General features: G+C 34.2%; 1 protein-coding gene across 1 annotated transcript; it reads right to left on the bottom strand.

Annotated features, from left to right (window-relative positions):
• Nucleotides 1-323: 323 nt before the first annotated feature.
• Nucleotides 324-18,216, bottom strand: LOC131845498 (zinc transporter ZIP13 homolog). Its single transcript, XM_059194564.1, has 8 exons — nt 17,559-18,216; nt 6,276-6,389; nt 3,514-3,804; nt 2,785-2,954; nt 2,053-2,173; nt 1,272-1,357; nt 840-909; nt 324-704 (listed from the first exon to the last, which is right to left on the bottom strand). Exons 1-8 carry the CDS (start codon nt 17,740-17,742, stop codon nt 529-531), a joined length of 1,212 nt encoding a protein of 403 aa, XP_059050547.1. The 5' UTR covers nt 17,743-18,216; the 3' UTR covers nt 324-528.
• Between the last annotated feature and the right edge of the window lie 587 nt (nt 18,217-18,803).

Genomic DNA, 18,803 nt, shown 5'->3' on the forward strand with positions numbered 1-18,803 from the left:
TACATTATTTACATGTAACTTTATAGCACGCAATTCAATGTACTATTGTGAGGTTAGAATTCTTTTTGACAGTATTTCATTAAACCTGAATTAGCTTTAAATAAATTCAAAACCTCTCTTGAATAATATTTATAGAGCAAAATTTATTACACGCTAAACAAGTACTTGAATGACAAACGTGCATGGCAATAGTTGTTCATGCACGGGATTTTCATTTAATGTTGTACATAGAAACCTATATAAGAGTACAATGTAAATATACTTTATTTACAATTGCTATTAAAAAAGAAATTCAGTTACAATTGCTATTAAAAAAGTCTCAATTGGAATCTGTATACTGACGGTAGGGAAAATTAATAATAAAAAAAAATACGTTCATAAGCGGCTGCAATGTCCTACATGAATAAATAATTTTTGATTTGATTTAACATGACGTCACGGAATTGAATATATATTCTGTGGAAAGTCTCGTCTGCAGAGGCCAAAACAGTCTCGTATAGGGGGCGTAGTTGTAGTATGGTGCGGCGCTTACCCGCAGTAGTACGTCATAGCGGCCATGAGTGCAACACCTGTGAACAGTGCCGCGAGATGTCGCAACGACTGCCAGCGATCGTTCTCCCGCTGCAGTTCAGGGAGCACCGTCACCAGCGCGATGTGTAAGAAACCGCCGGCCGTGAACGGTGCTATCCAGGACGTCTTCGCTTCTGTGGGTCATGGAGAAGGAATAATAAGAATATGTTTACCCTTAAAACAAACATTTGCGCGTGATTTCCGTGGTTCATGGAATCATTTTCCATTAGATTGGGATTAATTCTTTTTTCTGCAGAAAAAAAAATTACCTATGGCATTGTTGGCTCCACTGCAAATAACTGCCGTCATTGCTCCGATCAAACCCGCAGATGCCGTTGCCTGAAATATAATAGAAACAGGAATACAGTACAGCTGCCTACCTCGTTGGATATCAGGCGTGAAGATGGGTAAAATATGAACATTATTCTGTAATTATATTTATATAATCATGTATGCATCAGTTGACCCAACATTAAACATTTTAAATGTAACAAAAGTATGTATAACTTGCATTAATAAAAGATGTCACAATCACGAAAACTAGTTGGAAATTAGCAATAACTTAAATTTATCAATTTAAAACTTCAAAATTAGCGAAATTATTCATCAGTATACTTCATAAAAGAAGTACATATCGTACTGATAACACCTTTTTTGAGTCCGTTGGTCAAAATAATAGAAATAATTTAATGTTAACGTACCAGCTGCGCTTTGGCGGCCTCCCACCGCGAGAATCCACTTTTCAGAAGTATTGCAAAATCTCCCACCTCATGAGGTATTTCATGCACTGTAATTAAATAATAGTTTCTTACTGCCTTATTTAAGGAACATGGTATAAAACATAATATATAATATTCTAATGTCATAGTTTGTAACAAAACTGCTTTGACTGATGTTAAAAATAGAAAATATTAGATTAAATTATTAAAATATATTACAACTATATATAGAACAGCTATATAACTAACTAGCTGACCCGCGCAACTTCGTCTGCCTCACACTTACATGACGTTTATTAAAAAGTGTCATTCTGATGTATAAGCTATATTACACTACAGTTTCATCAAAATCCGTTCAGTAATTTTTGCGTGAAAAAGTACCAAACATCCATTCATACTCACCAACTTTTGCGTTTATAATATTGTGCCTACACTTGTAATATTTCTGTCGACACTTGAGACCCGTCCATTAGTTTACGTCTCCACTAACATAGATTTAAGTTAAGTATAAAATCAGTCTACGTCCCGACTCCGCGTCGACTGTACGCGTTATTAATAAGCCATTTAGCACATTACCAATAAAGTTAATAATGTCTAATAAATAGTACAATCATTTTACCGGTACACTCGCTACCTACATACTACAATAAATAATATATTATGTAGCGCCACCTCATCACAACATATATAACGCTACAGTGATGAGAATAACCACCGCGCTACAATATTAATAAGATTAAGATATATAATTTGCTTCTCTTACCGAGTATAGCGAAAGTGGTAAGGAGGCCGACTCTGAATCCAACGAGGAAGGATCCGCCGACGGCCAGGCCGTGCGTGAAGTTGTCTATGGAATTCGCCATTAAGTTTAAGTAGCCAGCCACCTGAAACGGAATTGTCAGTCAATAGTTATCCTATATTGAGATCTTTATTTGGTCTTTTTTATATCACTATGATGGTGGCAAATAAGCATACGGCCGATCTGATGGTAAACGCGTAGCCACGACACTTGAGAAATGAAAACTGGAATAAAAAGTTATAGCCTATGTTAAAGGCTACATTGCAGCAGTGATTTTTGCTAATTGCGTTGAACGAACACTATAATTTGTATACCTGAGAATGTATTCACTTTTTATTTCTGCTTCTAATTGTTACACAGTTAATCACTCTTCCATCTTTAATTATTGTAAAAATAAATAGGAGATTTAAAGAAAAAGTGTATTATAAACAGTGCATCATTAAGCAGAGCTTCTGTTATGGCTACTAAAGAACTGATACAAATACATAAATACATTTTTTTTGTTAATACATACAAAAAATAGGAAACACCCTGACTAATACAAACAATCAAACTCATGAATACAAAATCTTTATACATATGTATACGACCCCGCGACCATCGGAAGTAAGACGATGTGCTAAACCGCTAGACCACCAAGGCCGAAGCTGTCAAAATCAGTTGGAGACAAAACAAATGTACACATGTGCCACTAACCTGTTTCTTCCCGGTCTTCTCCTTGGTGGCGTGGAGCGCCTTGTCCCTCGCCTCTCGCAATAGACAGCGTCCCATCCAGCGGCTGCCCGGACCTCCGCCTCCGCCTAGGGCTCCGCTGGCGCCGCGTGCTCCGCTTCCAGAAGCCCTAGCGCTGCAGCACACACCCTCTCCTGCAATTTATTTAGAAGAGGGGACTGTCAATACATGATGTCACCATTCCAAAATCTCTGGTTAAATCAGGGTGTAATTAAAGATGGTTTGTTTAAAATTGTGTAATGCGAAGAGTGGCTTTTAATAATTGGTATGATAATATTAAAATAACATTGGTCTTAGAGTAATGTTATACGTATAGCCTGTAGCACTCAATAATATACCTTTACAGTAATGAAAGAATTTTTTAAAGCGGATATTACCCCGAACAAGCAAACATACAAGCATTACCTCTTTATAATATTAGTATATAGATAATTATAGTTAGAGATTACCTGTTGTGGGGGGAAAGGGGATTTTGAGTAATGTGGACTGATATCCTCATTGCAAGCAATGTATCATATTCTCCACGCGGTTCCCCCTGAAAACCATCGTGATAAATGCCTGATAAAATTGTCACGACAGGTTGACTGACCTGACCTCATATTCATCTTATCATACTCCACTGATGCCTCACCAGTGTAAACCATTAGCGCAGGCGAACGCATAATCCAAACTCATTTATAAAAAAAAACCAACCTGTTGTATTGTTATTGAAGACACAAGAATCATACAGCTGCTTGGCGGTGACTTTTCCATTCCCACCACATATGCCTTCTCCCTTCCCTTTACCACGCTGCTTCCTTTCCACTTCTAACAGCTTTTCGATCTCTTCTATCTCTATCTGCTGTATTGAACCATTCTGTTTTTGTTTGTCATCATCATCATCGTCTTCAGCTTCGACTGTCGCGAAGAGTTTCTCCACCACTATGAAGACCAACATTCCGAATAAACACCAGAGGCCGCATTTCATGGACACATGTTCGCCGTCTGTAATACAAAAGTGTTGATGTATATCTATTTATATACAAGAGCTCCTCACATAAATTATAATAATAAATTTAAGCATTTTATTATAAAAAATACTACATGTATTTTTGCCATCCATGTTCGTGAGGAGAAATAAATAAATAATATCATTATTATTATTATGCCAAGTGTAATGGCAAACCCAGGATTTCCTAATGATGGTCCAGGATAATGAACCAACCTAGGATGGCTCATCCGAGGTTAGCGTTATTTAATAATGCATGGGATTTCATGCATACTTAAACAACGCTATGCACATTTTATTCGGACTACTCTAAAGCTGTTGGCTGCAGCTGGCCAATTTACACTCAGCCTGAGTGGGCAGGGAAGTGAGCAGCGCGAGAGTGTAAACACCATGCCAATGGCGCTAACACTCGCGCAAGTGGCAGTGTGTGTTTACATTCAGCTCTCTCGCTCAGTTGTCGCCCGGCAATATTTCCGGCAGCGCGAGTGGCAGGGGAAGCGGCTGAATGTAAACGTAGCATAACAGCTTCACCGGACAATGAGGGGCGAGTGCAGATGGTACTCTAAACCCGCGGAAGGACCTATGGAGCGGCTCAAGACCAATCTGACGGGTACGACTTTAGTCTGAAGGCTAGGGGTTCGATTCTCGGTCTAAGCCGTCGTAATTTCGATCCCCGTTTGAATTGGACGGAAGTATGAGAGACATTTGTATTACAGATTTATAGAGCACCGTTGGTAATCTATAAGCCTACAAAATCATAGCTTAAAATTGCACTGTCATGAGATAGAGCTATGAATAGATGATCTATTGATACATTTATCTAAATCCAATATTCAAGCATTTGTTCCAATCAATAACCGCAAACAAAGAAATTGCAACTGTTTACAAACATTACATACCTACAATATTTACCGGTTCATTGTCATGACTATGTATATAGTAGCGATGTTTTCCTCGTAGTGGCGTTGAGGTTTTGTGTCATTGATAATTAATATATAATGTGAACTTTATTGAGTGGTAATAAAGTCGTCGATCATAGTTATCTAATAAGTAAAGTTTTGTGTTCCAAGTGATAGTGATTAATAAATTAGGTGTCGAGGCGCCGCGTCGTACGAGGGCCGACTCATAATGTATGTAAACATAATTTTATAACAGTTACAATGTTGCGTCCGATAAAATAACGATTACTAGTAAAAAGTATGAATATAATTGATAACTTTTTAACAACTCATGCTATCTGTCTGAAAAACATAAGTACATTTCGTTTTGAGAGGCTGTTACATTATTTAAGTACATTGAAATATAAAGTTGTATATGTCGCTGATCATATTATTATGTAACATGGCGAATTCTGAAAAAGGGCGAGCACAAAAGATTTATGTAGGTCGCAGTTCTGCAGGTCCAAGCACCTGACAATATCCTAAACTGTCCAATAATAAAATAATAATCTGACAGAGATGCTAGAGCCTTCGAATCTCGTCTCAGGGCGGCCGTAATCTCGATTTCTATTTAAATTCCACAAGTCTTCCACATATTCTTTTACTCAAGACTCAAATTCCACAAGTCTTCCACATATTCTTTTACTCAAGACTCAAGGAGCAGTTGAAAGCCAACTCTAGCTCTCATTTTATACAAGTTACTTAGAGATATCGTCCTCGCTCACTCACACACACTCTAATAATTTAAGATTTTTTTTTATTGTTACTTTCAATTTGAGTCTGTAGTCTGTACTTATAATTTGATTGTCATATCAATAAATATTTATTCATACATGAATAGTATATGTCTCTATATTTATATATGTATTACTTGTTATAGAAATTTAAATATATATATTTTGCTTTGTATATTTTCTTGCCAAGTCTCATAAATATTAGCGCACCGCCAACAATCTTTGTCTGCACCACTCATTGTTGACTGGTAGATAACGCCGCAAGGTGTTAAAGTCCGCAAAATGTGTGTAAAATGAAATATTTGTAACTGTGACGTGGTCTAGTGGAAAGAGTAGTCATGCTCACTAAAATGTCCAGACATGCGGCGGCGTGGTGGGCCGGGGCATTGGGCTCCCTAAAAAATGGTCGAGCGCAGTGATAGCTGGCTCATCCGTCATACTCGTGAACGAGGGACTGGTCTGCTCTTATCACTACGACTGATTTAATCTTATAGCATATTTATATTTGACCCAAAAAAATTTGTGCTGGTTGGTAGTTTGTATTCACACGTTTCAACTTGTAAATGTAAACTTACAAGTATTATAAAGAGCAACACACAAGTTTCTTGCTTGTTCTTCTTGTGATGAGACAGCTTTCCGAACGAGTGGTAGATAAAAATAAATTCAAAGGTGCTTAAATTAAGTTTATTTGAATAAATGTTTTTCTATTCTATTCTATATTTGTAGAAGAATTTGTTAATATTCTAATTCAATCAATTAATGGATAAAGTTATTGGCAAACCAACTCAACCTTACCTGGTGTTGACTTCAAGTCATTCTCCCATGCCTCAGGCAAGAGATGCAGGAAAACGTCTCCAAGTAGCCCACCCACGGCAAAACTCAGCAGTATCCGTAAAGTTGCAGCACCAGCTGAAACAAAGACATAATAGTTTTTTAATGATATACAAATTGCAAACAAGCTTACGGCTGACCAGATGGACAGTGGTAACCGTCGCATTGTCTATACATTGTATTTTAAAGTATTTGTAACACAATGTAACGGTGAATTAATTATTAATTAGTCAAATTAAAAACTTAAAATGGATACTTCATCTTCGCTGGCATATTTCTAATGAATTGTGTTGATATAGTGACAAAATTTGTATGGTAAGTTAAACCTGTTGTATGAATTGTGTATATTTATTGAAAATTAATTTAATTTTAATATACACATATGCATTTTTATAACGATGTACGTATTTTAAAAAATAGTGAGGATACTCTAGGGTACCGCTTTTCTTGTCAGTTTAGGCTCTAACTTCCAGATCTATAACTAACTCTATAATCCCAACTGTCGGTAGATTTAACTTTTCATAAGTATCTGTAATAGATCTACGACTTCATTCATAAGATATTTTTATTTAATTTCATATAGTTGCAGTACACAGCAAGTTCAGACAGAAGATTCTTAGTTTTTATAATGTTCTCAGATAAAATCATTGTGGTAGAGTCAGTAGCTTAATTATGTTACGCAGTGGCCAGGTTTCCGTACTGAATATTCGTGAGTATTCACATGCTAATCGAATTAAACAAAATAATATTAATGTATTAAATCATTAAATATGTAACAATTGAAAATCATTCGCAACTTGTTTGGAAAATAATGCAAGAGGTAATTTTTATATATAAAAATTAAGTGTCACGTTATTTGTCCGTGATGGACTCCTAAACTATAGAACCGATTGCTCATTTAATTTGCACATTGTGTGCAAGTGGATCCAACTTGAAAGATATGATAACTGACATCTCAATTTATAGTCGCAATCTTATTCAAGAACCTTAGCCACAGCAACGCGTGGCCGGGTCTGATAGTAGAAGTATATAATCTAGTATAAAACAACTGTTTAAACTACTTACTACTTGAACTAAACCATCGATCTCACGTAAAACGCAGCTGCAGCTCATCTATTGTTAGCTGTAATTCTTGTCCATTTTTTTTTTCTTTATATAAGGTAAACTACTGGAAAATATTTCACCTTAACTAGTTAAGCAATAGATAACTTTATTGCAGGTGCAGCAGTTCTCTACTTATGGCCCAGGAATCGACGAATCAATGTAAGTTAAAAAAAAAAAATACCCTCTTTTATTGTCTCTTAAAACTTTAAACGCTGTCAAAACTATGTTTTCACACCTTGAAAAATATATCTATATACGATCTGTGATTGGGAATATCTAATCTGAACACTATTTAAAAAAAAAGAAATAAACATTTATTTATTTTTTCCTTCGTCCAATACCTAGTTTATTGTCTTTACTAAAAATATTTTTTATTTTTATCAGATGAAGTTCTTATGCCGGAAAATGATATTTTTTTTGACAATTTTGCGTGTATCTTTTAAATAAAAAAAAAAATTCATTAAAATATTTCATTTTTTATATGTAAAAAAAATTATTGAAAAAAGGCCGTTTTTTGCCCGAGGAAACCCATGTAACCCCTTAAACTACTTACTACTTGAACTAAACCATCAAAGTTTTTGAATACGACCCCATTTTTTTCTTGGTATCCTGGGATGGACTTACAAAGATGACTTTCTACTGCGCTAATTGAACGACAACTCCTGTCTGACGGCTACAAGGCTTCTGAGGGCACCGCTAACCCCGTTCTGGCGCAAATGTATGTTCTCGATTTACCAGCATAAAATCAGGATATCGGCCCCCCCTAAAAGGCTGAAGTTTGGGGCCTCGGAGCAAGCCCCTTTGCGGCATTGACTCTGGGGGGCAACAAACCCCGGGGGACTGGATTGAAGCCCTTTTATTTGGGCAGGAAATATATAACAAAATATTTAGGGTACTGGGATCATATATACAGTGTTATACAGCTAAACCTAGCTAACTTAGGGACTAGTGCCATATGGTGGTTGGTGGTTTTTTGGGTTTATTTTTATTTTGCGACTACATTAGTAGAGGAGAAAAGATAAAAGGTGGTAGGGGGCGCTAGAATAGAATAGCAAAAAAGAATCCTGTATATACGGCTTTTAAAAGCTTGAGTCCTTGATGACTCGTAGAAACATGACATCATATAATGTATAATACAAGTGATACTTACATAATATTTTTATCAGGGCTTATTATTTAATTGGTACTTGTGATTTGTTATTGATAACATCGATTGCTTTAATCTATATAGGATTATGAAATGTTGATTCATAGCTATGTACAACATTACAATTTTTAAAATAATATTTCAGGACAATTCACACGCTGTCTACTCCCAAGTTAAGCAGAGCCTGTGTTATGAGTTTTGGTTAATTGATACAAATAAACAGATAATTCTTGTAGAAATGTAAAGAAGAAAGACTGGTATACGGCCCATCTGATATACAATCTGGGGGTAAGGTGATTGTTGTTGTTAGTAATTTGGACTAATAATCCCATTGCTAGCTATTGACCTCCACGTGGTTTCCCCTGGAAACAGAATCGTGATAAATTTATGGTGAATTTACCACGATGGGCTAACTGACCTGACCTCATGTTCATATTATCGTGCTCCTCGGTGACTCGCCATTGTAAACCGTTAGCGCACCCAATACATTATTATCCATAAGATTATGCTATTCGATATGTGTACATACTAGTATACTTTAGCAAGCTATAACGCACCAGTTCTTATTTATGTTTTACTATTGTACAAGTCTGTTTATATAAAGAATAGTGATTACATTTAGTTAATTATAAATAAATAAAAAAAAAAAACTTATGATTATATGACATACTCGTAGCAAGAATAATTAATTAGTGATAAAATTAATTACGAAAACATATTGCGCCGAAATCTGAAACACGTGGCCCAATTATCTGTTGTCTGATTGGTTAATAAAAAAATAAAAACATTGGCTCAGTTTAATTATATTTACACTATCTGACCCGCGCAACTCCGTCTGCATCACACTAACTTGACATTTATCATTATATTTCGCCTTGTTATTCTTATGGAAAAGCTATATTACTGTAAAGTTTCATCAAAATCCGTTCAGTAGTTCTCGCGTGAATGAGTAACAAAAATTCATCGATACTCGCAAACTTTCGAGGCAAAATAAAAACTAAACTATGGACGGTCGACTTCTGTCGTGCATAACTTAGGCCTAATTATTTTTTATATGAACCTGTGTAATATTTTTTTAAAGAAATCATATAAACAAGTTATTGTTTGTATACTATTTTTAATAATTTCTCATCATGTACCTGAATATAATACTACCTGAATTAAAGGAAACCAATTTTTGTGACTTTTTTCATAAACTTTTGCAGATTGTAATATGGGTTTTATTTTCGTTTAGTTCTTATAAGGGTGCTGCCACCAGAAGTAGGCTAAAAATGTTATTGCGTGAGTACCTCAGTGACACCTATCAGCCAAGCAGCTTGCTTTGTAAGCTGTTTCTTTTGTAGGTTACAAATTAGGCAGTGAGTTTACAGGATGACATCTTAGTCTTCTGGAATATCAACGCATCTCCGGTGTCACATGATAACGTGATGTCCGCATAACATAATGTAGGCCGTCAGTTTGTTTGTCATTTCAAGACAAAAACATCGTTAATTGCTGTGGATTATACATCTGCATGTAGCGACGTTGTTAAGTTGCATTCTTTGTTAGATTCTAAGAGAGTTGGTGTAATCGGTCATCACAGAAAGACAAGGTCAGGAAGTTCATATTTTATCTAAAAAAAGACATTATCAGTAACGCCGTTAGCTCACGTATATGTAGATAAAAGACATGCCGACATGTCCGATAGGGTGTTCAGAGAAATTGGACATATTTTTATGTGTATTTGTAGCATTTTAATCCGGTTAGTAACTAGTGTTTAACAATGAATTATACTTTGTAATATCTTTATCAGTCATAATTCAATCGCCTGCTGAAACTGAGGCAAATATTGAGGTAATTAGTTTTAGCTTGCAATGGGGCGGGTATATTCTTTGTACAATAGACTATTTGTACAATAGTCTTAGTCTTAGAAATTTTAAAAAAGCACTTCTATTGATACATTATAATATACCCATAAGTGGCCTGTATTCCACAGTTGGAATATCATTCCAAATGTTGAATACAGGAATACAGAATTATTTTAGTCTATGATCTATTTTATAAGCTTTATATTTCAAATACCAAATTTATTCTAAATTATCTCTGATTTCTATTGTTCCTTTCGGTTTCCCTTCCTGGCCCTAGTTAGTAGTGTTTCTTTGTAATATATTATTATATACAATATAATATATATCTTACAATTCCCTGGTTTCCTTTGGGATTCCAATAGGACTATCAGTCCATATTACTAAAAATTGCCAGGTTGACTTCCACCTGGTCCGCCCTGCAAACCATCATGATAAATTAATTAAAACTGATTTGACCACAATCCAGTGCCATTCTGTTAAAATTTAATATAGTGTAAAAACCTATAAGCACTGTATGCCACAAATAAATAATTTCTTGATTGATCTTAATCATTTGATCATTCGAATAATCCCCTTTCCGCTCCGCGTTGCGTCAGCCACTGTGCCAATTGTAAAGGGTTAAAAATTCTATATTTAGATATATTCTCATAAATAAATTAATATGAAACCTTGTATCTTTACAACCAGATGGGACCCAATGTAATATACTCCATTGTGCATCGAATCGTGAAATTGTCTATACTCGAACAGGCGTAAATGTGCGTGAAATGATTGCACTGTTATCAAATGTGGTAAGTGGGTGGTACAAAGCGTCTTCACACGGCCTTGAAATAGGAAGCGATATCGTAGTGGCGAACACTCTAGATGGCTTCCTAGTAGTTCCAGGGTAGCTTTTATGTAGACAAATTATTATATTAATACGTGATGCTTTTAGGAAAATTACGGGAACGAAGGAGTATAAAATTTAGCACCATCGAAGTTGATATTAAGAAGGAGCAGAAAGCTAATCTTTAGTATAATAAAATTTTAAAATGACAATGAAAACGTAAAAAAAGACACTTGAGCATTCGTTTGATGGACAAACATCATATGTTCTTTTTTGTCTATAGTGTTAGATAATATAACGTTAACAAGGTTCAAACTGAAAATTTCGAATTTCGATCACTATTACATATTTATATCGATATCATCGCCGATTTTAGGGCCATGTGTAAATACTATTACAAAATCCCCCTCCGACCGATCCCCGTCCAATTCAAACGAGGAACGAAATTACGACTGCCAGAGTAGAGGTTCGAACCCCTAGCCCTCAGACTAGTTTGAGTCAGACGCGAGTTGGCCTTCAGCCGTTCCAGAAGTCCTTCCGCGAGTTTGGAGTGCCATCCCCACTCACCTTTTATCGTCCGGTGAAGCTGTAAAGGCCAGCTGCGGCCAACAGCATTAGAGTAGTACAAATATTTGTTTTTAAGAGAACGACGGTGGTTTAGCCATGTTTTCCTATTCATAGTTCGATCCTCGCATGAGACAAACATATTTATTTAAGTAGCTCTAAAGTTAAGGATAACTGCTTCAACGATGCATCTATTAAAATGGGTAACCTCCTAGAAATAGGTATTTCTAAACTGACATTGACACCGTGATAAGATTAGAAACATTTTAGAGGACTTAATAGATTTCACTGCTGTTTAGTAACACCTATTACTATGTAACATTGTCGAAGATTGCTCAATGTTGGACAACTGACTGATTTCCACATTGATAAAAGAAAAACGCTTAATCTGTTTAATGTTTCCCCAATCAAACTGAGAGCATTATTAACAATGATGCAGCTTACGCCACTGTAATAGAGTTTATTATACATTGTTTCAATATAAGCTCACGCGTAGGAGGTTTTTCCCATCTCACGATTAGATTAGTTTCCGCTGAATATTACGAATAACAACGAAAAAGGATTTCATATTTATTTTCACTTATGAGTTGACAGGTTAAGTCAGATACGTCTGTGTATCACAGAAAAGTGATTAGAATGGAATGGTATACCATGGAGGCTCATAGCATACAAGAATATTGGAACTTCTGATAATAAGTTTATATCTGGCCAGATAGAAGACATTACGATTAGAATTTTATATTTAGAAAGTGTGTATTCGGTGTCTTCTATTGTTCGTGAATTTCGCTGTTGACATATTGTGAACTTGTCTATACACATTATTTTACTATATTCATTAATTCCTACAAAGAACTGCATAGACAAAAGAGAATCCAAGCATATAAAAAATATACATACTAACGAACTCTGCTGAGTGAAAACGAGTACAACGATATTTTCTAAATTAATGAAATTTAAGATACTTGCAACCGTTTAGTCGTGAAAAGGTAAACAATGTGACGGACACACTAGCCTATTTATAATATTATGGAATGGTATTATTAGCAATGGTAACTTGTACTAACATTGTACCATGTCACTCTACGCTGTACAAGAAATTATCCTGGTTAATACCTGGAAAACTTACCATGACGGACTTTTAGACCAAATTTCATCTTATCATTCTACGGTTCTACATTGATACCCCGCCAGCGTATACATCAACATCCGTGATACTCGTGAACGGGGACTGGTCTGTTCTGGTTACGAACACTGATTAGACTATTTGCTTTTGACAAAATTGCAATAGCATATGCAGGTGGTAACTCTATTCTCCCAAATTTGAATTAAAAAATGAATCTATATTATTGGAAACAATATTTGCAAAGAATACGAGCTGAGTTTCTTGTCAGTTCTTCTCAGCTCGTAGCACACTGAAATGACGGTAGATTTGACACATCTCAAGAGTCTGTCATTGACCTACATGAATAAAAAATATTTTAGTTTGATTTGTACATCGTTAGTGGAGGCGTGTGCATGATATTAATTCAAAAACCTCAATGTTCCTCAATAAATGTTCACAAGGTTTTGCTATGAATTCAACTATTCTGCTATCTAACCGGCACATTTATTCATCAACTTTAAAGAATGATTCATTTTAATTGAACTAAATGACGAAACCATGCGACTATTGCATTGCATGAACAATCCTGCCAATACATACATTTATGTATGTATTGTTGCGATTAGAATTGGATGTTCTTGTATAAAAGTATATACGTTTGTCATAATCTATACCAATATATATAAAGATGAAGAGACTATTCTGTTTGTTTAGTTAAAAACGCTAATCTCAGGATATAATGGTTCTAATTTAATAAACATTTAATATTGCCCATTTATCGAGTAAGGATATTAAAATTTCATCATAATCTAAACAGATATTATGTATTTTATGTATACATAAAATCTATTTAGATTTTTTTTGTATGTAAGTACTTATATTCAGTCGGTCTGAGAATAGGTATATAACTACTTTTTATACCCCTAAGTATTCGTTAATTTTTTTTTATTTTATTATGATTTAGCATTGAAAAATATATACTACCCTTACCCTTAATTTTCACTCAACACCAACCCCTATTTTTTAATACTGAATTTAAATTATAAGGCAAAACAACGTTTGCCGAGTCAGCTAGTATTGTTATGTAAATATTGCTTGCGTATTTTTTTATAAAACTACAATTTTATAATGTATAACATTTCTCATTAATATGATTAATGAATGTTTTCCTCCTAGCAATACGAAATGACAACAGTCTGTAAACAGGTTTTTTTCAATTACAGGAAAAACTAAGAAACGGGACAAGAAATGTCATTGTGTATATTATAAAATGATGTCGCTTCCGCAGTCTGCTCGCTTAAATCTCTTAAACTACGCAACGGATTTTAATACAGCTTTTAGCAATAGATAAAGAGTGATTCAGGAGGTAGGTTTAACTGTATAACACATGTGCTGTGTGTATGTAATAATTTTAGTTAAGTATCATAATATTTAAACAAAGAAGTAGGCAGTGTTGCGCAATTATAATACAAAAGAAAAAAACCAATATAAATAGAATTTACAATATCGATATCAGCTATTTGTGGTGTAAATTTTAGAGTTTCAGAGATCAATTTCGCACAATTTCGGTTCATCGATATTAACATTTGCATTTAAAAAAATAATTCAATGGAAATGTTTACAAAGATATACATAAATAAGTATTTATTATAGATTATATATATATATATATATCTGTACAATCTGTACAATGCTAGTTGTCGTTTAGTTGTGAAAAGGTAACAAACAGATACCCTTTCGTATTTATTATATTAGCACAGAGTATAATTTTTTTTTTGATGATTCATGTACGTATATGTAAGTCTACAATTGTATATGTATGATAAGAGCCACAATTACATGATGATTAATAACTATTTTTAAATAATAATTGCTTTAATTGGTTTGTGGGGCAGAACATCAGTCTCATATCAATAGAGTCAATAAACCTACTTTTTCTTTTACCGCTCCAGAAAAAGTAGGTTTATTGACTCTCCGATCGATGCCCCATCCAGTTCAAACGGGGATCGAAATTACGACGACTTGAGCCGAGGTTCGAACCCCTAGCGGTGCCATCAGACTAAAGTCGTAGCTCACCTGTCTGCTGATGAACGGGTGCAGTAAGTTGTATTAATATTGTTATTCCCTATATTGCATTTCGTATCCGTCAGGCGGGACCAGGACTTCGCCGCTTCATAAGCCCTTCCACCGGTTTGGAGTGCCATCTACACTCGTCCCCTAGACCGGTGAAGTTGTAAAGGCCATCTGCGGCCAACAGCATTAGAATAGAAGTTTGAAATATTCATCTTTACATAATCGGTTTCAATTTAATAATAAGGAAATTCATCACAGCACATTAGTCCTTAGTTACACAGGACATTATAAAATTTAGAAACAGATGGATACATTATAGTCTTTATAAATACACAATATTATGCAGTTTTGAATAGCATAATATCCTAACATAAATGTGTATTTATTATTACTTCATTTCAAACTTGTTGTTACTAAGTTTATTTTATTTTATTTTTCTATTACAACATATATCACAAAGTATATATGGTTTCCTTATTAACTAATCTGATTACAGCTTTCTTGTGATATAATCTATTATAGAAAATTTCATTAAGAACCATACAACCATTTAGCCTTACAGTGAAAACATAAATGACAGACAAACACACACTTTCCCTTTTATAATATTAATATGGATCGCCTACGAAGACAATGTCAATGGACATTTAAATATGTGGAATTATTTATACATTATCAACTACCTAATCTGTGTATTGTATAGTAACATTGATGTATTTAAGATAAATAGATTAGATATCCCTTGCTACAACACGATTGTAATCCTATTTGTGTGACAGCAATATATGATAAGCAACATTGTTACAAAGTTTCTTTTATTTGTAGAACTCCTTATATCACCTCAGATATCTGACAGTGATGAACTATTAGAATATGTAAAAACACTTGATAAGTGAAATCTATGGTACTTTGTTTTTAACTATTCTAATGTTATTGGCCACAGCTCATCAACTGCTAGGGGGTGTGCACATATGTCAGTATACATCTGCGAAAGGACTTAAGGACCGGATGAATGGAAACTCCTGCTTGGTCACTGCATAATTAAATATATATATACATATAAAAAAATTGGAGTGACTGTTTGTAATATTAAAATATCCGTTTTTTACTATATGCATATGAATATAAATATGGTGCATACACCAAAATAACATTTTTTACATTTTTTGTCTGTCTGTCTGTTTGTTCCAGCTAATCTCTGAAATGGCTGAAACGATTTTAACAAGACTTTTAATGGCAGGTAGCTGATGTAGTAAGGAGTAACTTAAGCAACTTTTATTTTAGAGACAAAGTTATATTTCATGCAGACGAAGTCGCTGGTACAGCTAGTACAATATAAATACAGTATCTGATACTTCTAACTGTATTATCACCATATTTTATTCCGCAGGGAAACCATTAACCATTCATTTCTATTTCAAGAAATCTTTCTTTGTGAATGTAGGAACAAAAAAAAATCTAAGATATTCAACAATTGATGATTCTAGTACATTAATATTTATGTTTAATGAATGCCTTAGAAATGGGAGAAGAATAAGCAGTAAGTTATAAAGTGATATAGAATGCATTTCATGCATCCTAAACTACTTACTACCCCGCTTCACACAGGTCTACATATATTACAAATATATAAACCTTCCTCTTGAATCACTCTATTTATTAAAAAAACAATTCAAAATGTGTTGTGAAGTTTTAAAGATTCAAGCATACATAGGGACGGACAGACAGCGACTTTGTTTTATACTATGTAATGATTAGTTAAGTTAGCTAAATCTTGTGTTATGGGTACTAGATAACTGTTACAAGTATATAGATTTTTTTCGTAAATACATACATATTATATTGAGAAAACACCCAGACCGATACAAACAATCACACTCATGAATACAAATGTTTGTGCTGTGCGAGGTATCAAACCTGCAACCATTGAACATAAAGAGGAGTGCTAAACTGCTAGACCACCAAGGTTGTCATTTTATAATTAGATGTGAATATAATGTTCTTGATTTATAGCACTTCAACTTATACATCAATAACTTAAAGTTGTGACATTAATTTATTTCCTCAACAAACAATAGAACATAAGTGGCAACATGTTACAGTATAACATTAATAACAGACACTTATTTTTATTTTTAGACAATTATTTTTATATTACTATTATATATATATTTTTTTATATTATTTTTATATATATTTCTATTTTGTTAGGATATCACAATGTTTTCTATACTTTGTATATCAATCAATTACCCAAAGGACTGTTGTTCAGGTAAATAATGTAGGTGTGTTGCTTCTAAATATTATTAGTTATAGAAATTTGTAACAATGCACATAAAATTGATAATTTATTAAAATAAATTAATAAAGTTTTACTAAGTATTAATATGTGCTTTTGATTATTGTGTATTGTATCTAAACAGGTATTCATTCATTCATATTGACATTAAAAAACAAAACCGCGTCTTTGTTTTGGCATTCTGTATTCAAATGATGACATGTAAAATCTAAAATTAGTACCAAGTCACAAACGCGCTTCGTAAAATATGACGGACAAACACAACAAAGACAAAGAAATACTTACATCCGTCCTTGAAAGTAGCCGTCTCATCAATTGGGATGATGAGAAGTGGCAAGATTCCACTAAGACCCACCAGCACAGACGCAAGAGCCGCAAATAACCATGGATGTTCATCGAGCTCTTCGACAATGTTGAAAAAATATTCGGGGACAAAGCCCGCCAAAACAGAGCCGCCTGCAGTGCTCATTTTGTAATGTTTTTTTTTCGTAGTATTCAAAGTTTATCACTATTCACTGGCCAGTATTATTGTAAGTTCGTGTATTCTTTAGATGTAGCAAATAATTAATGTTCCATTTTTTAAAGCTGGCGACCGACAAGATTCACACCGCACGCTGAACTAAATCGGTAATAATCACAATCAGCAAACCGGAGACGTTAGCAGGTTTCGATTTTTAGATAAAAGATGATGTCCAGACGAACTAATCTACACTGAGATTGAGTGCGTCTGTAACAGATTCGCTTTTCTATAATTTACCTCTACGATACGAACATTATTGTGATAGCAACATTGTTTGCATTTAATCTTCTTTTTATTACGAATTCAAGATATTTTCTATACGTATTTTTTGGAAAAATAAAGTGCTGCGCAGAAGACAACAATACAATATGAAGAATTTAAATTGACTGTGTTAGTTTGTTTGGTTTTGCTCACTATGCGAATAAGACTTATTTTCATTTCGACAATTTAATTGACAGAAAAAATGACATCCTGTCATTCAAACTATCTTCGATGTTTTTAGTGTTGCCAATTGGCAATGAAATATCCCTTCTCAACTAGAATAGGTATATCTTATATATATAAATTTGTGTTTTTTTTTTATAACACAGGGGACAAACGAGCATGCGGCTCACCTGATGGTAAGTGATTACCGCCGCCCATGAGCACCCGCAACACCAGGGGAATTGCAAGTACGTTGTCGGGTTTTAAAAAGGAATAAGCTCTTTTCTTGAAGGTTTCAATATCGTATCGGTTCGGAAATACCATTGCTGGAAGGTGATTCCATAATGTGGTTGTGCGAGGCAAAAAGTTTCTAGAAAACCGCACGGTGGAAGACCGCCATTCATCCAGATGATCAGGATGGTATTGTGTAACATAAATTTAAATTAAAGTTATTATAAATTTAAATATGGAGTGGGGGGTATAATTTCTTGCAAAAATAGGTGGAAATATTTTATTCATTACTATTTTGAAAACAATATAAAATCCTCGAGCCTTTCGAATTGATATATATTTTTTTTATTTGTATG

Source organism: Achroia grisella, unplaced genomic scaffold (assembly GCF_030625045.1).
Source record: "Achroia grisella isolate CSIRO2021 unplaced genomic scaffold, CSIRO_AGI_Agris_v1 utg474, whole genome shotgun sequence".
NCBI lineage: Eukaryota > Metazoa > Arthropoda > Insecta > Lepidoptera > Pyralidae > Achroia > Achroia grisella.

Coding starts and splice junctions, on each gene's coding strand:
- LOC131845498 (XM_059194564.1), bottom strand. CDS start 17,742: ATGAGCACTGCAGGCGGCTCTGTTTTGGCGGGCTTTGTCCCCGAATAT. Junction 910..1,271: donor AGGCCGCCAAAGCGCAGCTG/GTACGTTAACAT, acceptor ATTATATTTCAG/GCAACGGCATCTGCGGGTTT. Junction 705..839: donor TGGAGCCAACAATGCCATAG/GTAATTTTTTTT, acceptor CATGACCCACAG/AAGCGAAGACGTCCTGGATA.